Source organism: Phoca vitulina, unplaced genomic scaffold (assembly GCF_004348235.1).
Source record: "Phoca vitulina isolate PV1807 unplaced genomic scaffold, GSC_HSeal_1.0 scaffold24, whole genome shotgun sequence".
NCBI lineage: Eukaryota > Metazoa > Chordata > Mammalia > Carnivora > Phocidae > Phoca > Phoca vitulina.
The window spans coordinates 23,865,007-23,892,904 of NW_022589727.1; the positions used below are offsets into that span (position 1 = coordinate 23,865,007).

A 27,898-nucleotide genomic window follows, 5' to 3' on the forward strand; every position below is an offset into this window, starting at 1 on the left:
AATTACTTGTTTTACCTCAAGTTCAAATGGAACTACGCTAACTGTACTTTCCCTTGCTAACTCTGGGAGTCCAGGGTGGGCGGCTTCTGGCGCCCGGGGCCCTCCAAATCCCGAGGGATCGCGGCGCGGCCAGCCCTTCCCCAACGGGTCAAATTCCAGGCCAGGCCGGGCCCGGCGCCCCGCGGCCGAGGAATGCGGAAGGGCCGCGGGAACCCGCCGCGGAAGGCGGGGGAGGAGGGCGGGCCGGGGGACTACAGCCGCACGCAGGAGGGGATGCAGCAGCAGATCCCACAGGCCACAGAAGACGACTAAAGCCCAGGCTGTGTTCGCTGGCCCCAGCCCGGCTCCGCGGCCCACACAGCGGGCTTCGCTCGGTCTTGAGCCAGAACCCCTCTCGCACCCCCCCGTCCCGAGTTGGATCCAGCCGCGCCTTCCGGTGCGCTTTCCGGTCCACCTCTCGAGGCAGGAAGTGCCGGCCGCCGCCACTGTCGCGCCACAGCCCAGCCATCGTCGCCGTCGCTCGTCGTCTCGCGCAGGGCAGCCCGGGTTCTGGTGTCTGGCGGCGGTGAGTGGCACTCGCCCCCACGCACGACACCCCTCGGGCCGCGCCCGTCCCTCCTCCCTTCCGGCCTCCCGCCCGCCGCCGGACCCCGCCCCAGGGGGCTGGGGCGCGGGGGGCCGGGGACTGCGGGACCTGTCAGGTTGGGCGAGGAGGGTGGGCGAGGAGGTCCTGGTAGCGGCCGGGCCTGGGCCTGGAAGTCGAGAGGCGGAGCAGCGCCAGGGCGGATGAAGCCGGGCTGGGGAGACGCCCTGTTGGAAGAGGTGGCTGGGTCCCCAGCAGAGGGTAGACCGGCCCGGCGTCACCCGGCTGACTTCACCCACCTGGTGCCTCCGGGCGGTTGGCTGCCAGCGCCCTGCCCTCGCGGGCCCAGTCGACCGATTAGGGTGTTGAGCGCCTGCTCTGTGCCCCCACACGGTGCTAGGTGCTTTGGTGGGTAGGAGTCTACCGGTGCTTGCTTCTTGCCTTAGATGAAGTGTCGGAGGAAACTATACCGGAGTGCATGGTTGGTACAGGCTAAAATGTAATGATTTTCGTAAGAGTTGTAACTCTCACTGTGTCCTGCATCTTGTAAAGATTTAGTTCATTCGTGTTGGTTGAAGAAAAGGACGAATAACAAAAGTCAAGAAAGAGGGGAGCCTGGGTGTCTCAGTCGTTAAGCGTCTGCCTTCGGCTCAGGTCATGATCCCAGGATCTTGGGATCCAGCCCCCCATCGGGCTCCCTGCTCAGCGGGAAGCCTGTTTCTCCCTCTCCCACTCCCCCTGCTTTGTGTTCCCTCTCTCGCTGTCTCTCTCTGTCAAATAAATAAATAAATAAAATCTTAAAAAAAAAAAAGTCAAGATTTCCTGGAGAAAGAATCATGACCTCATTGAAGACCTTGGATTCAGCCCTAGGAGGTAGAACTTAAGTGTTTCTGGCAGGAGCTGTGGTAGGAGGTCACAAGACTAAAAGCTGAAAAGGTGGGAATTGTGTTGTGTGAAAAGGAGACAGTGGGGAGACCAGCCTGAATGGAACAAGAACTAAAATGAATAATAGCTGGATATAAGGGTAGGTAAGTAAATAAGTGAGGCGTTTTTATGGATGTCTTCAAAACTTGACCGAGAAATAAAAGATTATGTAAGAGTCATTAGGCAGTCATTTTGGATTCTTTAGAAAGGGAGTAATATGAAGAAAGGGGGTGTTTAAAGGATTAGTTTGCCAGCCTTTGTTTAAGATGGATTTAGAATGGTCTTTTAGTAAGAGAAGAATCATAGCAGTTTAGAATTCAAAAGAACCTTATAGATTATCTGTCTTATAGATTATCTTTCATTTTATAATTGAGGAAACTGAAACGCAGAGAAGTAAGATAATTTGCCCAAGGTCACTTGAAGGATTCACAGGTGCCATCCATTTTCTCTGTAAGCATTAGGTGGACCCCACTGGACCTCATAACTGAGTGCATAGCTTTTTGCTTGTTCAGGCTCTGTTGAATGAAACAACTTTTATAATGACTGGCTTGATATTCATTTATACTTTAATGAGACTGAGTTTCGACTGGGTGAACTGAAACTTCTGAAGGATAGATCCCCATGCAAGGATCGTGGGATTAGGAAAGAAAAGAGCTGGTAAATGGGGCTGGTTGTCCCTCTTTTCTAGGATGCAAAGACGCCAGGTATCTGGGGATGATTTTCATTGCCAGCAGCTTTGGTATCTTCCTTAGTCTGCATTTTAGCTGTGTGGTGACATTGCTTGGTACCCCCAACTAGCTATCCATGTTTTCATGATAGAGAATTTCAGCTGTCTATATATAGGATATTAGGGGCCAGTGGTACAAGCTCTGGAGCTAGACTTCCTGAGTACAAATCCTAAATTTAAACTCTACCATTTTCTAGCTGTGTGGCTGTGGGCAAATTGTTTATTCTCCTTGCCCTAATTTTCTCATCTGAGAAATGGGGATAACAGCACCTGTATCATAAATTTTGAAGATTAAATATGTTAATACTTGTGAAATGCTTAGACCAGTGGCTAGCACATATTTAGCACTCAGTTATTGTCTATTATCAGCATTGTTTCTTCCAGATATGGAACAGGGGTTAACTGACAAGTTTTGTTGAGGATCTCTTGGGGAAGAGTCCAGTAGAGTTAATGCTGAACCATGGGTAGACCATAGAGAAAAGATTTATTTTGGGAGTCAGATCCAGCATCTACCTTATATATGTATATATAATTCTGTTTGTGATAGGAAGGAAGTATATGTATGTATTTGCTTTACTGATATTTATGGAGCACCTACCGAGTGTAAGGCACTCTGCTCTACCATATGATCCAAGGTAAAAAGGCTAAATGCCACAAAAATGTGTAAGTAAATGGCATGGCAAGAGAATATTACTGGGCGGTAAAAAAAAGAATAAACCACTGATAAATGCAACAAGATAAATGAATCTCAAAAATATTATTTTAAGTGAAAGAAGTCAGGCATATAGAATATACACTTTATAATTCCATTTATAAGAATGTCAAAGACAAAACTAATTTATAGTTAATTTAATAAATTTCTGATTTATAGAAATCTGAGCAATGGTTGCCTATGGTAGAGGGTCATTGACTAGGAAGGAACTTTCTGGAGTGATGTTAACATTTGTAACTTGATTGGGATGGTGGTTACATGGGTGTTCACATTTATAAAAATTCATTTTTAAGATCTGTACATTTCACCATATATAAATTTCACTGCAATAAAACAAAATGATATGGGAATTCAGGGGATGGAAAGTTTACTGCCAGCTGGGATGATCCTAAAACCCGTAATTTAAAAATGACAACATTATAATGTATGTGGTAAATATTAAAACATGTATACTATGGGGAAAGCTTAGTTGGTACTAAGAGGAAAGCTGTAAAAATTGTGTTTGGCTCTGTAAAAGAAATAATAGATATAATAACTTATAGAACTGATTACATATTGGCCTAAATATGCAGCATAAAAACAGTAATGTCATTAAGTGTATGAGGTTAATTTTGTGAACTGCTTTAGCTTGATTATATACTAAATTCTCCTTATGATTGCTGTTTTCAGACTGTTGCTCATGTATCCAGTCATTTGATCCTCCTAATTAGCACTAACATTAGTCTTGACTACAATAATGACCATGGGAATTCATGAGAAATTTCTAAAGGTTCTGACAGACCGTGGTGAGCATGAGAATTAAATCAGAAATGACCTTAACTTTTAGCAGAACTGCTCTCTGCTTTTTTGCATTCATTTACTGTTAGGCCTCACCTTGTCCCTCTGCTTACAAATTGGCCTTGCTAAAGGAGACCCCCTAAGCATCCTGCCCCTGGGCCTCTCTACTGCCATTCTACTGGAGCTTGGCTAAAACTCGAACTCTTCCATCATCCCTTTGCTCACAAAACCAGCTCCTTTTCCCTCCCTATTTACCTCATTTTTGAGAGGTAGCTTTATGCTCCTGGTTTTTCAACCAGTACCTGAGAAAAGCACGATAGTTCAAGGATAGAGCTTTGGAAAAAAACTCCAATTAGGAAGCAAGAAGAACTAGCAAATCAGCATAGGAATCAGAAGAATAGGATAGTGTTGATGGGAATGTTGAGGAAATGGTGACTCTGTTGCAGTTCAAAGAGGCACCCACAGAAGGGGTGCCTGGCTGGCTCCGTCAGAGCATGTGACTCTTGATCTCAGGAGATCGTGAGTTTGAGCCCCATGTTGGGGATAGAGATTACTTAAAAATAAATAAATAAACTTTTGAAAAAGTAAATAATATGAGTAACTATGGGCTAACATTTAAAAACCTAGATGAAATGGTTATAAATTACTAGAAAAATATTTTTAAAATGGCAAAAATGAGGGGTGCCTGGTTGGCTCAGTTGGTAAAACGTGCAAATCTTGATCTCGGGATTGTAGGTTCGAGCCCCACATTGGGTGTAGAGATTACTTTAAAAAATAAAATAATAAAATCTTTTTTAAAAAGAAAAAAGAGGAGCCCACAGAACTTGGAGAAATTGAATAGAAGGAATTAAAATTTTCTTTTCTAACCTGGAATCAAAATTCCCTAATACAAACGACTGTGGCCATAATTCTGAAATAAATCATTGTCCTATTTTAATATTAAAGAGGCCAAGGAAACACAGTGGCTTTACTAGTTTTCTAGTACTGTATAACCAATTACCCCAAATTCAGCATCTTAAAAAAAACAAACAGTTTCTGAGGGTCTAGAATTCCAAGGCAGCTTAGCTAGTGGTTTAGAGTCTCATGAGGTTGCAGTCCAAGTGTCAGCTGGGTTTGCAATCGTTTGAAGGAAGATCAACCTCCAAGATGGCTGACTCACTGCCTGGCAAGTTGGTGTTGACTCTTGGCAGGAGGCCTCAGTTCCCTGCCACATGGACCTTTCCATAGGGCTCTGTAGGGCCCTCGGGTCCTGGTGCTGGCTTGCCCCAGATTGAGTGGTTTGAGGAAGAGCAGGGCAGAAGCTGCAGTGTCTGTTACAAGGTCACACACCATCATTTTTGCAATATCCTATTGGTTATGAAGAGTAGCAGAATATGCCACTCCAAAATATGCTACTTTGGCATAAAGTTGTTTTGTCAAAAGATTGTTTTGAGCTGAAGGCAATTGAAGAAGCAGACACACAGGAAAAGCTCTCTATCCTCCTATTTGCCTAAAAGCAGGACATAAATTTACATAAATTTACAAAGGTGTCCTTCCTCCCCTCCATACCAGGAAGAACAAAGGTTACTCTCTGGAGACAACTTTAGACTCTTATCATTGGAGAAAGCCCTGACTTTAGTCTGCATGACAAGCCTTACCCTGTTTACTGTGCAACTTCCGCACAGCTAACCTCTTCCCCACACACACACCTTCCTTCTTTGTCTTTAGCTGGAGATTTTAAGCTGAGTTCTAAGTTACCTTTCTGAGTTGGCTTTTCCCTGGGTATCTCCCATGTATATATGTTAATAAACTTCTGTTTTTCTCCTGTGAATCTATAATTACAGAGGTGTCAACCAAGAACTCAGAAGGGTAGAAGGAAAATGCATTACACAGGTCAGCCCTTTTCACTGTTGGATGGGATTACGCAAGGGCATGAGAAATGTTGAGGGCCATCTTGGAATTTGGCTATCACTGGAGCCAAGGAACAAGTTCAGATGCTCTTGAGGCCAAGGAACAAGTTCAGATGCTCTCAGAGGCCAAGGAACAAGTTCATAGCTCTCAGAGGCTCTCAGTCACATAAACAAATTCCATCTCTGACAGGAAGCTGTAGGGAGTAGTGGGAATTGCTCACTGAATACTCATTATCTACAGGAACTTGGGAATGCTGTTCAAGTGATTCCTTATCATACAGTTTTTCAAGATGTCTGAAATTTGTTTTTATTAAGGTTACTATTCAGTTTTTTAAAATGTTGGCAAACTAATTCAGTTACTTAAAAAGGCATTTTAAAAGATCGTCCCTGGGAGAATTAAATGAACCTCCCTGCAAACTGCATATAGTTTGGTAGCTGCCAGTTTGTGACTTCTGATCTACTTATCCTATTTTATAGATGAGGACAGTGAGGCCCAGGAAAGCTAAAATGACTAAGGTCATGTATCTTGTGAATGACAGAACTGAAATTAGTATCCAGGTCTCTAGCATCTCCATTAAAAACATAATGACCAAATTTTAAAAACTAAAGGGAACTCAGTGCATAAATAATGCCTTCTAAATGGTTAATTTTGGTTCTCATGCATGGAATCACCTGATGCACTTTTTAAAATAGAAGTTGCTGGGCCCCACCCATCATCATTCAGTTTCAGTTAGACCAGACTAGGACCTAGGCATCAGTTTTTTTAAACTTTCAAGATGATTCTAATGTGCAGCCCAGATTAAGACCAGAAGGTTAAGTGCTGTGAGAGACATGTTTACTTGCCATATGGTGACAGCAACCAACTGACTTAAGACACTAAAGGAAGAAGCCTCAAAGGAATGTCGAAGTCCTAGGCAGCTGACAGAATATGTCCCATAAAAGCCAATAAAGTCATATAGGTTGGATGAAGTTCACAAGCAAGTTTTGCTTATTATCGTGCCCATGTTTTGATTTATACATCAGTATTGCAGGTGTTTTGCAGACATGTGGATTATTATCTAAATATGTTGACACCACAACCACATATACCAGTATTCCTATATCCCTGCCCTTCTTGTAAGCTCTGTGAACAGTACATATAACCTTTAGTTCATTCTACATGAGAAATTTACAAAAATAATGAAATAAAAATTTTGAAGAGGAAGTGAGAAGTTTTTACTGCTATTGAGGGTTCTTCATTACATTATATGCTGATTTATATGGATTTTTTCCTGTAATTATAGTTTAAGGGTAGGGTTTGATTATTGTTTTCTCTTTAACATGTATAGGTTAAACATTAACATGACAGCCCTAGGTAAAGGTTTCAAGCCTTTATGATGTCAAACCAAGACCATGTCTGGTAGGAAATATTGTCACTCAAATAAGCCTACATTACACAGTCCATTCCACTATGCAGTTCTATTCTGTACATTGGTTTCCCCAGTATAGTCTGAATTTATTTGAAAACTCGAGGATTTGAATTTAGAGGAAAGTCACTGCTCAGAAATCATTGCGGGGCGGTGGGAAGGGGGGGTGACGCCTGGGTGACTCAGTCAGTTAAGTTTCTGCAGATTGGTTTTGGCTCAGGTAATGATCCTCAGGGTTGTGAGATTGAGCCCCACATGGGGCTCCCTGCTCAGCGGGGAGTATGCTTGAGGTTCTCTCTCTCCCTCTCCCTATACCTCTCCCCTATTCTCCTGCACGCACTCCTTCTCTCTCTCAAATAAATAAATAAAATCTTTAAAAAAAAAAAAAAAGGTCAGTGTTGGATTACATTGGTAGTATTGAAAGTTTTTAAAAAATTTTGTGGTAAAATGACTAGAAGAACATTTAGTACAAAGTAAAAAATATAAAGGTAGAAATAACCTTTAATAAATGGGGTTTGGATCCCAGCTCTGCCACTAGGTGACCTTGGGAAAGTTATTTAATAGCTTTGATCTTCAGGTTTTTTTATATTTGTAAAGCAGGTATGTTAAGTTTAATGCACATAATGTGCCTAGCACATGAGTCACTCAGTAAATGGTAGTGGAGCCATAAGTTGAGTAGACCTTTAATTTTCTCTCTGGTCTTAAAGCATTTTGGGCTGGAAAAGTAGCAAGAACAAAAGTACATAAGGTAAGAACCTGCATGGTGCCATGGACACATACAAGCAGTTTGGTGCTGCTGAAGGAAAAGTACAAAGCAAAGAATGGCTAGAGATAAGGCTGGAAAGGTCATTCTAGTGTATGGAAAGGAGGACCTTGTATACCGTGCTTAAGAACTTATGCTTTGTACTATATGCCGTGGAGAGCCAAAGAAAATTTTTAAGGGAAAGGTAAGGTCATATTCATGAGTTAGACACCACTGGCTGGAACATAAAGGGCAGTTTAGAGGGACGAAAAAGCAAGAAGATAGGTTTGTTGGCTATAGAAATATTCTACACAGAAAAAATGAAGGCCCACTGTAGGGTGGTGGGAGAGGAATGAGGAAGATCAGCAAGTCTGAGAAGTAATCAAGAGGCAGGGCTTGATTCACCAGGGAGAAGGATGAGTTGGGAATGACTCCTAGGTTTCTGGCTTGGTGAATAGGTGAATGATGGTGTCATTAACTGAGAGAAGACAGAAAGCTAAGAAAGTTTAGAAACAGGAAGATAATTCAGTTTTCAACACATTGATTATGAGTGTCTGTGGGGTGTCCAAATGGGTGCCTTTCACAAGCAAGTGGATATTAGAGTCTGCAGCCCAAGGGAAAGGTCAGGCCTGGAGATACAGACTTGGGAGGCATCAGTGTTGTCAGACCAGTGAGAGTTGATGAAATCATCCAAGGAAAGCAGAATAGAAAGAATTTTAATAAGCCATGGACCGCTAGAATATTGGGAAACATGAATATTTAGGTGAGTGGAGAAGATAAAAGCCTAACAAGAAATGGAGGAGGACCAGTCATAGAAATAGAACTGAGAGAAGAGTAAATTGGTCTCACCAAGTCAAATAGTAGCATTTTACATAAACCAACCTTTCCAATATCACTAGGAGTCTCCCTTGGGTGTCTGGGTGGCTCAGTCATTTAAGTCATCTGCCTTCAGCTCAGATCATGATTCTGGAGTCCTGGAATCGAGTCCCACGTCCCGCTCCCTGCTCAGCAGGGAGTCTGCTTCTCCCTCTCCCTCTGCTTCTCCCCTGCTTGTGCTGTCTCTCATAAATAAAATTGGGTTTTGTTTTGTTTTGTTTTTAAGTCTCCCTTGTTAGAGTGGAATGTCTTCAAGGTTGGGAACCTTGCACTCTCTTTCCATTTTGGACAGTTTATTTCTATTGTTACTGTTCACCAAGGCCAAGAGTTGTTGAGACTCTGAAGAAAAGAGGGATAAAATGGTGTTAAATACAGCAGAGTGATCCAAGGAGTTAGACTGGATTTGGCAGTTTGAAAGCAGTTGCAGTAGAGGAAAAAAAGCCAGATTGTGGTGGGTTGAAAGTGTGTGGGAAGTAAGAAAGTAGAGAAAGCCAAGATCCTTATCGCAGAAGGAAAGGAGAGAGGATGGTAGTTTCTTTTGGGGGTAGAGTTCTTTTCAGATTGATTGTTTTGCAATAACTTTGCCTTGCTTTTCAGCTGATATTTTATTATCAGCTGATATTTTGTATATATGTGTGTAGTGTATAGGTACCATATATGTATATAAATGTATACAGTTTTAAAGTGAAGTACAGAGAAAAAACTTTTTAGAAGAAATTATGGTATTATTACATTGAGCCTGTTATCTGTGCTGTAACCTATTTTGATTAGGGCCACGTATGAATTGCTCTTGATTGTTTTTCACCTTCCTTCTCTGTTGCCTTCACTCTTGGGGTCAGACTTGTCTTACCATCTAGGGCCTTATTGGTTACCTCCCTGTTCTCTCACGGGCATTGCCCCTAATAAAAATCTTTGCATGTTTAATCCCATCTTGGCATCAGCTTCTTGGAGAACCCCAACCAAGCTTCAGAAATGTTTCAGTACAATAGACTTTTGGGGTAGCTATAGGGTTAGCATGACACAATTGACTGATTATTTAAAAAAATTTTTACTCCAGGGGCACCTGGGTGTCTCAGTCGGTAGGTGTCTGCCTTCTGCTCAGGTCATGATCCCAGGGTCCTGGGATTGAGCCCCGCATCAGGCCCGCTGCTCAGCAAGGAAGCCTGCTTCTCGCTCTCCCAATCCCCCTGCTTTTATTCCCTCTCTCGCTGTCCCTCTCTGTCTTTCTGTCAAATAAATGAAATCTTTTTAAAAATAAATAAAAAATAAATAATAAAAATTTACTCTGGGAGGTTTTTCTAAATGACTCTATTACAAACATAATTTGTAGATACTGAAAGAACTGATTCTTGCCTTCAGATTTACCGTCTTTTGTACATATTATATCTTGAATACATAGAATTTTTAGCACAAACAAATTTTAATCAACAGTTCTGGAATAGGAAGAAGAATTAAAGCCTAGACACGTGCCTTGCTGGTGGACCACATTCTGTCTCTGATTTAACCTTCAGTATAACTAAACTCAAATAAGCTAAGTTACAGGACAGAGAAGAAAATTAACATTTATATGGGGTAGAGAAGGAGTTGGAATATTAGAATAAGAATTCTAAGGCTGGTATACTTCAAACCTACACCACTAAGCCAAGTTTCAGAATACCTTTGGGGGGGGGTTATTGGTGGTGGTAATTTTTTAAATTGAAGATAGAGAAATAAGCAATGTAGATTAAAAGCCCAAGACTAGGGGTGCCTGGCTGGCTCAGTTGGTAGAGCATGCAACTCTTGATCTCGGGGTTGTGAGTTCCAGCCCCATGTAGGGTGTAGAGTTTACTTTAAAAAAAAAAAAAAAAAAGTTCATGAGTAAAAGTCCTAGAGACCAAAGTCCAAAATTGCCTTGGTCAGCTGCTGCCCAGCTAGTCATCTGCTTTCATACTATGGGGCTGCAGCGTTAAACAACAGTCCCCAAGACCACCCTCATTTCTGATACCAATCGCAAGTTTGGGTCCCCAAGATAACCCTCAGGTTTGATGATTTTGCTAGGATTCACAGAACTCATTGAAAGCTGTTATATTCTTGGTTATGGTTTATTGCAGTAAAAGAATTCAGATTAAAATCAGCCAAGGAAAGAGATGTGTGGTGCAGAGTCCAGGAGGGTTCCAAATGCAGAGCTCCATTTGTCCTCTTCCATGGACAGTGTTGACTCCTCCTGGCAACAAGATGTGACTATGCATGGAGTATTGCCAACTAGGAAAGCTCACTTGATCCTTGATAGCCATAGTTTTTATTGGGGCTCCGTCACATAGATACTGTCAGCTGCTCTGTGACTGACCTCAGTCTCTAGCCCCTTGAGAGGTCAAACTGGTAATACATGACCCATAACCCCCACAATAAATTACATTGTTAGATTGTCTGATGTGACCCAAGACCGCAGATATAGGCAGGACATTCCACAGGCTTAGAGATTACCTCCCAGAAGCAGAGGCCAAGCCTCTCTTTGGGCAAAATTGTTTACTCCAAAGGGCCATTGATTTTATATTTTAACCTAGATAATACCTATCTCATAGGACAGTTGTGAAGATTGAATAAGAGATTGGATGGAAAATTTGCTCTGGTCTCTCTGGGTTTTCCAAGGTTATATGTAGCTAGTAATGGTGGAGCTAAGATTTGAACTCAGGACTTCTAATTCCAGAGCTGATAATATTTTTGCATTGTTTTTATTTAAAACTGCAAATAAAAAATGGAATGAAATGTGTTCATTCTATTTGACATTTTTTTTTTAAGTAGGCTCCATGCCCAGTGTGGAGCCCAACATGGGACTTGAACTCACAACCCTGAGATCAAGATCTGAGCTGAGATCACGAGTGGGACGCTTAACTGACTGAGCCACCCAGGCGCCCCCTATCTGACATCTATATTATTGGTGGCTTTCAGTAGAGTATTGGAGGCTAACATCAAAGCCCTATTATCGAGAACTGAGGAGTGATTGGAAAGATTAGAAAATGGAGACGGTTGAGTATCAGACTGCTATTCTGAAAGTTTTGTCAAAGGAAAGGGGAAATGAATATGAAGCTAGAAGGGATGAAAGATTAAAGAGTAGGTTTTGGGGTGCCTGGCTGACTTGGTTGGTAGAGCATGTGACTCCATCTCAGGGTCCTGAGTTCAAGCCTCACGTGAGTTCAAGCCCCATGTTGGGCGTAGAGATTACTTAAAAAAAAAAAAAGGTTTTGATAACTTTTTTAAGATGAGAGCCTTCTGAACATGTACCATACAATGACTATACTAGTTCCTTTGTGAATGTTGTCTCATTGAAGTCTCACTTGCATTGAAATAGAGGCTGTGTTTGGCTATAAAACTGAGGATTGTGTAAGCTTCCCTGGTTTTCATACTGTGTTTTGAAAAACCGAGTCTCAGAGAGGTTATGCAATATTGGTAATAAAATGAAGTAAAAAGAGTGCCTATTGCATTGGATTGTTAGGAGGATCCATCCAGTGGGATAATCCTCGTAAAAAGTAAGATGAAATGTCAACTTTGGAGTCTTTCTCTTTAGGGGAGCCCCAAACCCTCATAACAGTGCTTAGCACATAGTAAGCTACTCAGTAAATGCTAGCTATTGCTATATATATATATATTTTTTAAGATTTTATTTATTTATTTGAGAGAGAGAATGAGATAGAGCATGAGAGGGGGGAGGGTCAGAGGGAGAAGCAGACTCCCTGCTGAGCAGGGAGCCTGATGCGGGACTCGATCCCGGGACTCCAGAATTATGACCTGAGCCGAAGGCAGTCGCTTAACCAACTGAGCCACCCAGGCGCCCTATTGCTATATATTTTTAAATTAATTTCCACATAATAAAAATGAGTCTCATGAAATTTGGAGGCAAGCTATATAATGATTTCTGTTCTGTTTCTTAAATTTTTCAAAACTGCTTTTCCCTAACCATTTAATTGTCACATTGGAAATAAAGTTGAAATGTATATTTATTCCTACACAATTAAAGTAATAATTCTGCATTAAGATATTTTTACTCACTAACTTTAGGTGTTACAGGTTCTTTTTTGTTCTGTTTTATGTTTTATGTGTTCTTTTTTGGTTTATGTTTTTTCTTTTTAACTCTAGAATTAAATAGCCACCATGTCGAGCAAAAAGGCAAAGACCAAGACCACCAAGAAGCGCCCCCAGCGCGCAACATCCAATGTATTCGCCATGTTTGACCAGTCGCAGATTCAGGAGTTCAAAGAGGCCTTCAACATGATTGATCAGAACAGAGATGGTTTCATTGACAAGGAGGATTTGCATGATATGCTTGCTTCTCTAGGTAGGTTTTTATATTCTTAATATGCCCACCTCCCAAAAATAATAATTCAGTGTTTTATGAATTATTTTGTGTGTGATGTGTAAGTATTTCTCTCCTTATCTCAAAGGCCTAGTGAGAGATGTCTGGGTGGGAAGTGCCATATTGGGGTTGGCCAGTCATAAAAGGATTTTATTTATAATTTTTTTATAATTAAGGTAAAGAAAATATAAAGATACAAGATTTAAAGCAAATAGAAACTGCCCCTTTGTCATTTTGGTTATACGGGTGTTAATTTATTATTCCTTGTATGATTTTGTTGTTGTTTGTTGTGATCTTAAAAAGAAGGATGAGAGGGAAGGTTCCTCCATGTTCTCCCCCAAGTCAGCAGTGATTTTACATTGGGAATGGCAAGCCTAGGAGTTCTCTGTAGACTGGGCAGGGAAGGGGTGCAGGTCAGTTAGGCTCTACTCTCTGGAGTTTTCTTGTGCTTGACTATTAGCCAGAAAAGGCAGTTCGGGGGCCAGAGGGCAAAGAGAGAGATTGTTATTCTTTTCCTCTTAGTAACCAGAACAGTTTTGTTCCTTTTTTTTTTTTTTTTTCTAACATGTTATTTTGAAAATGTTTAAGCCTACAAAAAGTTGAAAGAACTTTATGGTGACCATGCATACATCTTTTACCTAGATACACCAATTCTTAACATTTTGCAACATTTTCTTTATTCAGAATGAGAGTAGAATCGGGATACTGAACTAAGTTACTGACTTGGAGGTAGGTTGGATCCCAGTATTTTTCACACTTAGAATAGCTAAGTGTACTCTTTTGGGCAGGTCACTACTGAAGAAGGCCGTGGAGGAAGATTGAAGGATTTAGTTGTATTACAAAGATTGAACACTCAGGCACCTGTGTGGCTCAGTCAGTTAAGCGTCTCCCTTCAGCTCAGGTCATGATCTCAGGGTCCCGGGATTGAGCCCCGCATCCGGTTCTTTGCTCAGTGGGAAGCCTGCTTCTCCCTCTTCCCCACCCCTGCTCATTCTCTCTCTCTCTCAAATAAATAAAATCTTTAAAAAAAAAAGAAAGAAAAAAGATTGAACACTCAAGCCTGTACCCTGCTCATAGTAGTTGTGCTCAATTTGTGTCGGATGAATGAGGGATGGTAGAGTAAGAGGCTGACTTTGGGGCCTTCCATTTTGGGGAACCCATGCTTTTAAAGATACATATTTATTTACCTTTCAAATCAAATTATATTGGATGCCCTAAATGTGTCCATAGGTGCTTAACCTAAACCAATTCATTTTAAATCCCTATGTCTTTCTGGTACCCATGTTTTCTTGACACCTTTGGGTTGGACTTTTTTTTTCCCCAAAAAACTGTGGCAAGAGAGTTGGATTAAATTTGAAGGTAGGAAAGTAGATCTTTTTTAGCTCCTTTCACTTATTCAGTAATCTTGAAATGAATTTTGGGCTAATTTTTGTATTGTTATGTTGAATAGGTATAATGAGTAAGACAGGTAATATACAGTAAGACAGATGCCAACTTGGCATTTAAATTTCACTCAAATTCCCAGGATGAAAACTACATGTGATGCATAATTCTAGATTTGACTATCATTAGCACTTAGTTGGGTATAATATTCAGCTGCTTCCTTAGATATGAATATCTAACTTAAGATGTTCTTTTCCTGGAGAATCATTACAAACTTAATGTTGGAAGGGACTTCTCAGATACCGAGTTTAACCAGTCCATTTTACAGATTAAAAAAAAAAAGTAAACCCTAGACAGCTGCCACCTTTTCTCAGGTCACACAGTCGGTGGCAGAACTGGGATTCAAACTCACTATTCGAGACCCTTCGTTCAGGGCTACTTTTCCTACACCATGGGAGCCTCACAAATGCCTGGACAAAGAGGAGCGTTTTGTTATTCCCGCCAAGACTGGCCGGTCCAGGGAACTTTCTCCTGACTTGAAAGGGAGGGTCAGAGGTATCTCCCTCCATAGGGAGAAGTGTTCTCAGCTGACACTGAGATTAAGATTTCCCATTATGAGCAATACTAAACTAGTATCGTCATATGAATAAACCACATTTGCTCATATGTCTGGCAACTGAGTAATAGATAACATTGTTCAAAATGAGCTCTCAGTTCTAAACCAACCTAATAGTTTTAGCTTAAATGACCAACTTATTAAATAAAATTTTTGAAGCATATCAATTCATGGGCAACTGTGCCACAATTTGAAATACGAATATTTCGATCTTTTGAATAACTGGCATTGAAATGCCCTGATAGACCTTTAACATGATTAACATTCAAGATGCGAAAACATAGCATTGCCTGGTTCATGGTTTCAGCTGCCTGGTTTTTTTGGGGGTTTTTTTTGTTTTTTTAAGATTTTATTTATTTATTTGAGAGAGAGAAAGCATGAGCTGGGGGAGAGAGGCAGAAGGAGAGGGAGAAGTAGGCTCTCCACTGAACAGGGACCCCAACACGGGACTCGATCCCAGGATCCCAAGATATGACCTGAGCCAACAGCAGACGCTTAACTGACTGAGCCACTCCAGATGCCCCTCAGGTGCTTGTTTTTAATGAAAATAGTGAAGGAAAAGTTGCAGAAAGTATCAGTGAATGAAAAACATTCAACCTACGCTCACAATACATAATAATATATCAAAGATTTTTTACATTGTTAAAAATTGTCTTTTAAAAATGTTCTTGGGCACCTGAGGGGCTCAGTCGTTAAGCATCTGCCTTCGGCTCAGGTCATGATCCCAGGGTCCTGGGATTGAGCCCCACATTGGGCTCCCTGCTCCACGGGAAGCCTGCTTCTCCCTCACCCACTCCCCCTGCTTGTGTTCCCTCTCTTGCTGTGTCTCTCTCTGTCAAATAAATAAATAAAATCTTTTAAAAAATTAAAAAATAAAAATGTTCTTTTTTTGTTTGTTTGGTTTTTTAAAAGAAACAGGTGAAATTAATTTTTTTAAAGATTTTATTTATTTATTTGAGAGAGAGAGAATGAGAGACAGAGGGCACAAGAGGGAAGAGGGCAGAGGGAGAAGCAGACCCCCTGCCGAGCAGGGAGCCCGATGTGGGACTCGATCCCGGGACTCCAGGATCATGACCTGAGCCGAAGGCAGTCGCTTAACCAACTGAGCCACCCAGGCGCCCAAAAATAAAAATGTTCTTAATGCAAGTTAATTGAAAAAATAGCTCCATGTGATGATGATGTAACTTAAAAATATACTGGGGAGCATAATAACAAAATAATTATGTATTGAAATTAGTTCTTTGTCCTTAAATGTTAAAATGTGAAATCTTATAGGGAAGAATCCAACCGATGCATACCTTGAGGCCATGATGAATGAAGCTCCAGGGCCCATAAATTTCACCATGTTCCTCACAATGTTTGGTGAGAAGTTAAATGGCACAGATCCAGAAGATGTCATCAGAAACGCTTTTGCTTGCTTTGATGAAGAAGCAACTGGTGAGTGCTCTTTGTTTGTTCATGCCCACCCTCATTCCAGACTACATGAAACACTTTTTAGGAAATGAAAAAGATGAGTAAAATAGAACTTAAAAAAAATGAATAAACTATCATTTATAATAGGATAATATGACCGAGAATGGGGAGGTCACAGGTATATGGGTCAGAAAGCTGCCCGGTTTGTGGTGTTAATCTTTGAATTTGGTTCAGAGCTTCCTGAAAGCCAAATGGAGAATTGTCTGTTAAATAGTATTTCTAGACAATGAAAACTGCTTCTTCAAGTGACTGTAAATCTCACCAAAAAGTATAATTAACTAACTTCAACAGGTAAAATCTTTTTTTTCCCTCATTTTAAAGAGTGTAAAGCCTAGCTATTCACATTTCTTACTCCTCTCATTTCCCCTTTCCTTCTCTCTTAACCCCTTCCTCAGCCACCCGCACACTTCGTCAGAGACACCTTGCACCCTCTTCCTGCTTCCTGTCTCTACCTGTCACAACTGCACCGTCCCTCGTGCACATTTGGTTTTTTTTCTGGGCAGCGGCCCTTTTTTTTTCTTTGCATCTCTGAAATATAGAGGGTTTTTTTTTTCCTCCTCTAGAAAACACTTGCTCCAAATTAATTTTGTAAGCATTATAATACATTAACTGAGCTTTTACAGTGAAAGATGGGGCACCTGGGTGGCTCATTGTTAAGCATCCCACTCTTGGTTTCAGCTCAGGTCATGATCTCGGGGTCATGAGATTGAGCCCCATATTGGGCTCCGTGCTCGGTGCAGAGTCTGCTTGAGATTCGCTGCTTCTCCCTCTGCCCCTCCCCTGCTCACACACTCTCTCTCTCAAATAAATAAATATTTTTTTAAAAAAACCTCTAAAATGAAAGAACTCTAAAAGTAATAGGCAGTTAGGAGACTATTGCTATCATCCAGGTAAGACACAAGGGCGGCTTGGACTCCAGTAATAGTAGAGGGGGTGGCTGTAAAAAATCTCTAAAATGAAAGAACTCTAAAAGTAATAGTCAAGTAATAGCAATAACTCTAAAAGAACTCTAAAAGTATTGAAAGAACTCCAAAAGTAATAATTCTAAAAGTCTGGGTGGCTCAGTCAGTTAAGCGTCTGCCTTCGGCTCAGGTCATGATCCCAGAGGCCTGGGATCGAGCCCCACGTCGGGCTCTCTGCTCAGCGGGGATCCTGCTTCTCTTCCCATCCCCTGGCTCATTCTCTCTCTCTCTTTCTCAAATAAATAAATAAAATCTTAAAAAAAAAAAGTAATAGGCAAACATAATGATGAGTTACATGTTGCTTTAGTTCACTAATTTATTTTGTTCACGTAAATGTGGGTATTCTGAAATATTTTGTAACACTGACCTAGTTTAAAAATGAACCATTAAAGCGCCAGGAAGTATTCGTGACTCCCTCCTCTCTACTGCCTTCTAGGCACCATCCAGGAAGATTACCTGAGAGAGCTGCTGACAACCATGGGAGATCGGTTTACAGACGAGGAAGTGGATGAGCTGTACAGAGAAGCGCCTATCGACAAAAAGGGAAATTTCAATTATATTGAGTTCACGCGCATCCTTAAACATGGAGCAAAAGACAAAGATGATTGAAAGAACTTTAGCTAAAACCTTCCAATTGCTTTGTCTTACTCCGTTTTATTTCCCAGACACTTTCCCCCACCCTCATAGACCTGTTGCATGCAACTTAGTTTCACGGCTTGGCCTCTTTTTTTGATGTATTTATTCTAGACCTTTCTGCCACTTAGCACTTGTATAATCAAACTGCAAATGAATGGGGTTGAGGTTGTAAATTGTGCTGAAAAAGAGATTGCGAATAAAAATCAACAAATGTGAAAGCCCAGGAAAATATATCCGGTATTTCTGGTTTTGCTGGATTTTTACACTTTTATATAATAAAAACACTATTTTGAAATAAAGATTATGCTGACTCAAATGGAATATAATGGAAAGTTAAACAAATAAGTGGTAGTTGGGGGTAGTCTTTTTTTTTTTTTTTTTTCAGATTTTCAGCTTCACATAATTCAAATTCCATGGTCAAGCTGATTTTTCACCTATGTAGGACAGTGTTCTTAAGAACTTCTAAGTACATATTAACATCATTATGCAGTAAAAACTACTTATTGCCTTTGTTTTTTTCATGCTTTTAGTAAGTCAGATGTTTAAACTATTGAATGAAAATATAGGATATATCTGAGAAAACATTTAACATTTTATGCATCTTAGAGTCTAAAAAGATGAGGCAAAATTCTGAAGAAAAGAATAGTTATTACTAACATTACTGTAATGATTTTTCCACTGAATCTTCCCAAAGACCTTGTGAAATTTTTGTTAGCTCTGTGTTTCAGGTGGGGGAACTGAGCTTTGCAGTATTGAGTGATTGAGTCACTGGAGTAAGTAAGAGGTGGGATTCCAACCTGGGGCGCCTAACTCCAGAGCTTATAGTCCTGGAACCCTGTGCTTTCTCTGCAAAAAGCCCCAAATGCCTAAAAGGTCAAGACATTTCTATTACACTCTAACACAATTTTGTAGTCATTAAAATTTGAAATAATTTGTGGAAATTGATTATTTGAACAGAATTTCAGAAAAGTATCCCATTAAAAAATAGAAGACCAACGATTTTAAGCAAGATTATATTTGAAGGTAGTTCATGTGGTGTATAGACTGTAGACTATAGCAAGGACTGGGAAACAGACAAGGCTGTTACAGAGCTCATCTAAAATCCTTAAGGCCAGACAATGTGCAAAGTAGGAGAGAAGAAGCTAAGAAAGGAAAAAAATCAAAAATTTTCCCTATCTTGTTCAGCATCTATTCCCTCTCTTAAAAGTGTTGTATTGGTATTTTATCTGCTTCAAATGAATGCATTTTCATATCATTTAATACTTGTGCCTTAGAGCTTGGTGTGATAGGCAAGTCCTGGTCATGTATTGCCACTTAATTTTTCTGGGCTTTTTCATCGTCTTTAAAATGAGAGAGCAGTTCCCCTGTCATGGTCTAGAGTGCTCACACTTCATGAGAGCTTTCACCTCTATTATCCAATCCTCACGACACATGAGGTAGGTAGGGCAGGTGTTATTCCTGCTTTTTAAATGAGAACTGAAGTTTAGACAAGCCAAAGCACCTGTCCAAGCTTCAAGTCACCATGCAGCATCACACCAGGTGGAGAATTGCTGTATGTTTAAGAAAAGGGGAGAATCTACCATGATAATCTTGATCGTCATTAAACCAAGACTGATCAGCCACTTGTGCTAGGCACTGTTGGAAGTGCTGGAGATAACTGGGGGGCAGGACAAAGATGCTGCCTGCCCTCCTGGAGTTCATATTATCTGGTGAGAGCCAGGATCAGTGAGCCATATCACACAAGTACTGTGGGATGAAGAACGGAGCAAGTGTGGCAGAGGGCCTCGGAGATGTGACATTAAGCAGAGATCTGCATGACAAGAAGAGGTCCCTGTGTTTCCACTCAAAAGGCTCCTTTCAGGGCATGCTGTGGCAGGAGCACGGGGAGAGCATAGGACAAGGACATAGAATGGTATTTGCTGCTTAGTTTAAGTGTGGAATCATAGGGCTTTGGGAGGGAAGAAAGGTGAGTTAGGGTTCTGGAAACTTAACCTTGCCATTGTGTATAGAAAGGAGGGGCAAGATGAGAAGCAAGAAGGCTTCCAGTTTGGAGACTATTGCTGTCATCCAGGTAAGACGCAAGGGTGGCTTGGACTCCAGAAATAGTAGAAGGGGTGGCTGTAAAATGCCTCTCCCTGTCTTATTTCCTCTGCTGCAACCCTGTCTGGCTGCTGTCTTTGGCATCATTCCAACTGCCATCATTTTGATTTATTCTGTTGCTCTGCTTAAGGGCAGATTTGAAAGATTGGAAAAGAAGTTTTCAAGATTATAAAAAAATGCGGTTGTTTCTTAACATCTTACATTGACCTGACCTATCCCATTCTGTTTCGTCTATAGGATCTCTAAAGACAGTTGTGGAATCCAGTGCTGTAAGGCACCTGGGTTAGGACCTTGTTCCTTTTTGGTGTTTACAATAAATACTGGTGATGATGGTGAAAACTCTCTAGTATCTTTCCCTTTTGTGAGAACCACATGGTGATGATCTCTTAAGTTGGTAATTGATCTCTTGGCTATCACACTAGGGATGTGTGGTTTAATCACATAGTTAAAACTGTACTGAATATTTACTATGTACTAAGCATGTTACCCTACCACCCTTTGAGGTGGGTATTGTTATTATACATACCTGTCCTACAAATGAGGCACTGAGGAGAAGAGAAGTAACTTACCAAGGTTACACAGCTGTGAGGCAAAAATGGGGCTGTACTTGGGAGTCCAGCCAGTCTAGCTCCAGAACCTGCCCTCCCAGGAAAATGATTATTGGCAATAACAGCATTAGTTTCTTACCATCATAAAGAAGTTTCAAAACTCTGGGAGGTAGCTAAGGTAGGCATTGTTAACCCATCTTACAGTTGAGAATACTGAGTTACAAAAGTTCCCTGACTTGCTCAGCTTGAGATAACTAGACGGTATCAGAGCTAAGACTAGCTTCTAAGCTTTTTGAGAGCTAGAGGGCTTCTCATTAAATCTATGGTTTCCTAATTAAATAACATCTGTAGCCTGACCAAAGTTTTTTTTCTAATTTGTAAATTTATGTATACCATATATCATATATATGAAAGCCATTAATATTTATAAAAATGAAATTGTATTTAATTATACATTTAATGGATTATCTTTTCTAATAATTGCATTGAAGTAAATTTTAAAGTTCAGCAATACATATATGAATACTTGAATAATGAATTTCCTTGATTGTAAATTGACTTTTTAAAAAAATTTTAATGTTTTTGAAAACAGGATGTCTTATCATCAATGTATATATTTAATATTGTTTATCCTGAAAAATCATTGTATCAGTGTTGCCACTCAAAATTGATAGGTCTTAAAAGATAAACAGTCTTTGAAATATAAACGTATAAACTGAAAAATCTGGTATGAATAGCCTCTGTAAATATGTCATCTGGGAAATATGAACGAGGATGTGAAAGTCTATCACATACTGAAATTTTGAGAAAAGTTTTCTTGGACTGAAAAATGCTGAGCATCGCTGATTGCATACATCACACTCCCTTGTCATGTGCAATTTTAGAGACAATAACCAGAAGTGTCACTAGATGGCACTATATTCTTAGTACTGTCGTAACTTATTCCTTAATGAACTTGAAAGTGATAAAGCAAGAGTATAAATATGTAGAGTATTAGTCCCAACAATGCTGTAACGTTGTCAAAATTGTTTCTTAAAGAGAAAGAATTAATAAAGTCTATTGCAGTGAAATTCATACTATTTTGTGAACCCCAAAATCCAGGGAGCAATCTCTCAGACTCCTTTTTACAATGTCGTATCATTCGTTCATTCATTCATTCATTGAGTCAATCAATCAATCAATCAATCATTCATCCACTTACAAATACTTATTGACTGTCCAGAAAATGCCAAGATCTCAGCAAAGCTCTGGTTATTTTCACACTGAAGTAAGGACTTTTGTTGAAAGTAAGAAAGTAAGAATTTTTTGCTCTTGTAAGCCCTGAGTCCTCCATTTATTGACAGGGTCATCTTGTGCAAGTCAGTATTATTATCACTTCTGTTTTAGGGTTGAGAAGACTGAGCCACAGAGCCAGTGGACGGGTATGAAAATACTTTGTAAAATCATGTTCTATATATGAATATTACTACTACCTCAAGAATGTTGAGAGCTGTTTCTATTAGTAGTTCTGTATAATATACTCTATTAAGTCACACAATCTAAGCTTTTTTTTTTTTTTTAAAGATTTTTATTTATTTGTCAGAGAGAGAGAGCACAAGAAGGGGGAGCAGCAGAGGGAGAGGGAGAAGCAGTCTCCTCACTGAGCAAGGAGCCCGATGTGGGACTCGATCCCAGGACCCTGGGATCATGACCTGAGCCGAAGGCAGACGCTTAACGACTGAGCCACCCAGGCGTCCCACAATCTAAGCTTATTAAGATCAGCCCCAACACAAATGACCAGGAGACAGCTTCTTAGTGTAGCTGTTCCCTGCCTCTATCTACCTCTTGGAAATACTGTCAGAACCAAAAATGAAGTTAATAGATCTGAAGTGTTTTGGCAGAAGGATACCAGGAGTATGTTGTGGGGTGTGTATGAATGGGTGTGTTTAAGTATAAAAATTGTTTCCACAAGTCTTGCAGGAAGCTAACCTAATCTTTACTGCTCCTGCTTGTGTGCAGTTGATTTTGCTCCCATACAGTACTGCCTTTCAGACACTCGTTCTGAATGAACATGATGACGAAGCATATTTCCTCGTGGACGTTGCTAACCAGCACAGCAGAACTAAATGTGAATACTTTATTCACGTTTTGTAATAATCTGAGTGTAAATTAACAATGGCTCATTTTAGGAGGTTAGGCTCATTGTACTTTTTCTCAAGTTATCTTCTTATGTGTGACCTATTTATTCAGTTCTTATTTACTGAAGTGGACATTATGTCCGAGTGCTGTGGGCGACATAGAGATTCTGAGCCCACTTTCTAGAAGTGTCCGACTGCCTAGCACTCTGGATGCAGGTGATAAAGGTTAGTTCTCTCCCTTTACTGGAACCCCAAACACAGCTGTGCTCTGTGGCTGTGCGGGGACTACAGCTGATGGCCTAACAGCTCACCAAAGAGGTCAAAGATGGTTTTTACACAATGCTCTAACAATGATGCTTATTTTCCCAGCACTACCATTGTTTGCCTTCAAACCAGGAAACAATGGTAGCTAAGAACTCAAGCAAACAGGTGGCTCAGTCAGTGAAGCGTCTGCCTTCGGCTCAGGTTATGATCCCAGGGTCCTGGGATGGAGCCCCGCCTCGGGCTCCCTGCTCAGAAGGGAGCCTGCTCTTCCTGCCTGCCGCTCCCCCTTCTTGTGCTCTCTCTGTCTCTCTCTCTGATAAATAAATCAAATCTTAAAAAAAAAAAAGCCTCAAGCAAACATGTAAAAAAGAAAAACCTCAATTTTAAAAGTTACATGGAAAATATTCAAGATTTCCTGCTTATTTTGGAGATAGTTAAAGAAATTCAGCATATTCTCTACGTTAGGTCCCTACCAGGTTATGAACAGTTGAAAGGTTGGGTCCACTTGCTGAAAGGCACCTCCGGAGAAGCTCCCACTTCTCAGGTCAGAAGATGAAGGCCTCTGATCTGAAGGACGCCTGGGTTCGTCAGCGCCAGTTGTGGGCAGAAGTAGCCTCCTACTCCAGCCTCTCCCTGGCTCCCACGGCCTCCTCCCCTCACCCAGTTGATTGGGCAGAACTGGCTGCTGTCTGTGCACATCTCAAGAGCTTTTCCCTTTGTTCTCAAATTGCTCTTGAGCTCAGCACCCTCCCTCTCACTTTTCCCCCACACCAAGTTTTTACACCTTTAGGGCCCAAACCTTGAAAGTACATACAAAGAGAAAAATCTGTAAACAGAGACACAAACAGGGAATGATGCCTACATTCCTGGGAATAAACAGAGCAATCTCAGAGAACAATCATAATGGCAAATTTTAATCTGTGATTCTTAGAAACTTCCCAAGAAAAAAGATTTGTGTCTCAGTCTCTTTCCCTACTTCATTTCAGGTCTCTAAGAGAACCAGGGAGTTTTTCGTAGCACCCTTCTTGACCTATATCACATTCATGGAATCTTTTTTTTCTTTTTTCCCTCCTTGCTTGTGAGTCTGGCGCTTTCCCTGTTAAAAGAGAGAAAGAGTCGAGAGCCCCAATGTCTTCCATAACATCAACCCAACCAGAGCAGGAACCTCCCTTACAGGCTTGCCATGCAGAGTGGGAGATCCATGATTAGTAGCTGACTGGCTGATCTGAAGCAAATCCAGCGTGTACTCCCCAGAAAGCAAGTAAAGGAAAACCCATCACCAGTCTGAGATGGTCACATTGGAAAGATGTGCAAATCCAGGCTGGCGCTTCAAGTTGGTGGGATTGACCAAGAACTGAGTGAATAAAGTGAAATGGAGGGTAAATGGATGCAATCAAATTAGTACAAAGAGAAAACAGACAAAATCATTAAAAGAGACGAAAAACAAACATTTCTATCCCTCCACAATCGTGGGGATTGAAAATGTTAGTATTTTTGCTTATCTTTTCAGTATATATCTGTCTTTGTATGCATATGGTTTTTGTTGTGGATTTGTTTTTCTTTTTCCATCCGCGTTCCAGATGCCTGTCACCTTCACCACTTTGCTACTTGGCTGGAATATTTCAAAACCGACCACAATTTTTAAACTCTTTCATGGCACATTTTTCTTTTATTTGAAAAGATGTGTTTGATTTAGAAAATACAAAGAGGTTGCCCTACTTTCATTGCATCTGGGCTAAATTGGAAGTAGTCAGCAGAATGGGTTACCTCTGACTCGTGGCAGAGATGCTGACCAACAGACTGACCATGGCCTGTGGGGGAGTGGTGGTCAGGGTGGTATAGGCAGAGGTCAAATGCATTTCCCCAACCTTGATGCTTCATTGTGTCATAGAGGCTGGGAATGGCAAGCAGATATGGAAATTGGTGGCCTCGGTTTAAGGTAGAGTCCGGATAGAGTTCATAACACATTGAGAAATCATATTCGTATTCAGAATGTATGTTCTACATCTGTGGGCACACACATGTGTATTCATGCAAACATAAATGCATCAAATGTCTCTGGAAAGATGTACAAGAAGTTGGCTGCTGTTGAGGAGGGAATTGGGTAGTTATAGGCCAGGGATGAGAGGGAGACTTAATTTCACTGTAAACACCTTTTTGAAAATTTGGAATTCATGCTTGCATTTCCCATTACAAATTAAAACTTTGATAATCAACAAGAGAATATATTCTATAAGCCTTGGTAAGTCTAAAAGTTGTCCCCTATTCTCCTTTTGGCACAGGAGGAATAAAATCCTGCGTGTTACCTCAGATGGAAGAGGGAGTAATGTGGCATGTTTATAAACTATCATTTTACTACAGAGATGGTTAAGATGTGCCAAAGATATATTACCATGCAGCAAAATGCTCTTGAATACCATGGACTTGGGGGGCTCCTGATAACAGTGCTACAGAAAATATGGTGAAGAAGGGAAGAAGGCCTAGATTGGGCAGAAGACAAGAAGGGAAACAGCTACAAGATTTCCTTATAGAAAGGCAGGCCCTGGGGCAGGGGCATGAGGCAAGGGAAGGCCTGGGTGATATGGGTGGGGGCAGAAGTTGTGAAGATCAATTGCAAACAGCAATTCTCAAAAGCCAGTCCCAAATCTCAGGAGCACATGGCGGGCTTGTTAAAAATAGTTTCTTGTTCTGACCCCTCCAATCAGAATCTCTGGAGAAAGAGCCGGGAATATGCTTCATAGGAGACCTCTGGAGATCCTGACATAGAGTGACTGTAAAAACCACCGAACTACATCCAGTGCCTTACGCTTCCACAGCGAACCCCAGTCACTGTGGGGGTTTGCAGTGTACTTTCATTCTTGGTGGGCACTGGGTAATCTGGATCTGTGTTATTTCATTTAATGGCCCAGACGTTAAAGCATAGTGGGTTTAAGCACTCCAACGAATTTACCCTCTGGGGAGGAGTGTGGTGTTTACACTTTTATACATGGCACCATTCACAGACCAATTATGTTGGATTTTCAGATTAATTAGATGACCATAGAGTCACCAGGCTCTGAAGAAATTGGAGCTTGGACAAGAAAAATTGAAGTAAAATTTGTAAAATATTTACAAGTTTCAGTGTTCTGTTTTTTGTTATGAAGCCAGACTTCACCAAAAAGAGGAAAAAGTAAAAACAGTGTAACATTCAAGCACAATGGTAAGAGCCTCCTGGGCCATCATGATCCACATGGCCTTGACCTTCCCGTCTCCTTGGCCGGCTTGTCTCACACAGTCCTGGTTTGCAGCAAAGTACTGGCTTGGTTGTGGATATTATCTTTATATGGGCTTCGGTCATGCAGAGGGCAAACACAGGATTGCAAGGATTTGAGGGAGCCTCCTTGTTAAAACGTTTACATTATTTCCTCTGTGCTCTGCAGAGAATATCCCAGCTCCTCTCGCCTTGGCTTCGGCACTCATCACTTCCTTCTGATCTTGCCTGTTGTTTCTTTTCTTTTGTCACATCTGGCCCTCACCCAAGTTCAGCCTGCTTCTGAGTGTGTCTTTATTGGCATTCCTAAGAGTTTTGAGAAACCCTGTTGTGTTTTCACTGCATTAAAACATTTAGGTTAGAGGAGGAATGGAATTAGCAATGTTGATTTCTTTTCGTTACAATTACTTTTCAGTTAGCAAGTCCAGCAATGCCAATAAATTGTAAAATCTAAATGAGTTTTCTGAATGCTATGAAAAATACTGTTTTCCCCTTGAGCCCAAATGACATTTGGTCAGAAATGGAATGCCAACTGTAGTCAATGTCCTAGGTCAATAACATTTAGGGAGGTGACTCTGGTACTGCTTGCAACTCTTCCCGTATTCTCACCCCTTATACACTGGGAGGTCATCGAGTGCATTCCACAGCCAATGTGAAAGGCTTCCTGAATTATCCACTCCATCCTGTCCTCATTGGGTCCAACACTGAGAGTAAGAAGGACTCGAGTCAGGCTGCTTATGTTCAAATCTCAGAGCTTACTAGCTTATTAGTTGAACTTATTAACTGTCTTGTTTTGGACAAAATTGTTAACCTCCTCAAGCTTAATTTTTTATCATCTGTAAAATGAGGAAAACATTAGCACCCACTTCAGAGGGATATTGTGAGCATTGCTTATGATAGTTCACGGTAAGCACTTAACATAATGTCTGGCTCATTATAAGTATTCAAGACACTTCAGTCATTAATATTTCTCCAAGGTTTGTTGATAAATATTCTGATTTACAGCACAGTATTATCATGAATTATAAAATCATTTTTGGTAAAAAAAACTGTTGTCAAGAATATCACTGTGATAAGAGAAGACTAAAAACATAATCAATGAACCAAATTAACTTTTTCGCCTTTTGATCTTATTTAGTCCAATATGTTCCTTATTTATGCTTCTTATAGCCTTTTGAACACATGGACTGGCATAATAGGTTGATTTTTTTTTTACTCTATGAGTTTTTTTATTATATTTTATTTTTTATTGAGGTGTAATTGACATAGAACACTGTATTAGTTTCAGGTGTACAACAAGCACATGGGAAAGGGTGGAGGGCTCCTTCCAGGGTGGTGTAATATCCTTTTAAGGGTGGTTTCCTCTTAGGGCAGGGCCCCTTGTCACCGCCTGCCTTTCTTCCAACTATCCTGCATCACTATTTGGCTTCAACTTTGGCCTGTGGAAGACTGAATAGTCAAATGCCAACTTACCTTCAGTCCTGGCATTCTGAGTCTTGTGCAAGATCAGTTATCATCTAGATCTGGGCAGATAGGGGTGGGAGGGGGGGTGGTCTGCAACTTATCAGCCAAATCTGGTTTCT

General features: G+C 40.8%; 1 protein-coding gene across 1 annotated transcript; it reads left to right on the forward strand.

Moving 5' to 3' along the window:
• Positions 1-291: 291 nt before the first annotated feature.
• LOC116642704 (myosin regulatory light chain 12B) lies at positions 292-21,758 on the forward strand. Its single transcript, XM_032421173.1, has 4 exons — positions 292-565; positions 12,750-12,948; positions 16,241-16,402; positions 17,837-21,758. Exons 2-4 carry the CDS (start codon positions 12,765-12,767, stop codon positions 18,007-18,009), a joined length of 519 nt encoding a protein of 172 aa, XP_032277064.1. The 5' UTR covers positions 292-565; positions 12,750-12,764; the 3' UTR covers positions 18,010-21,758.
• The last annotated feature ends 6,140 nt before the right edge of the window (positions 21,759-27,898 follow it).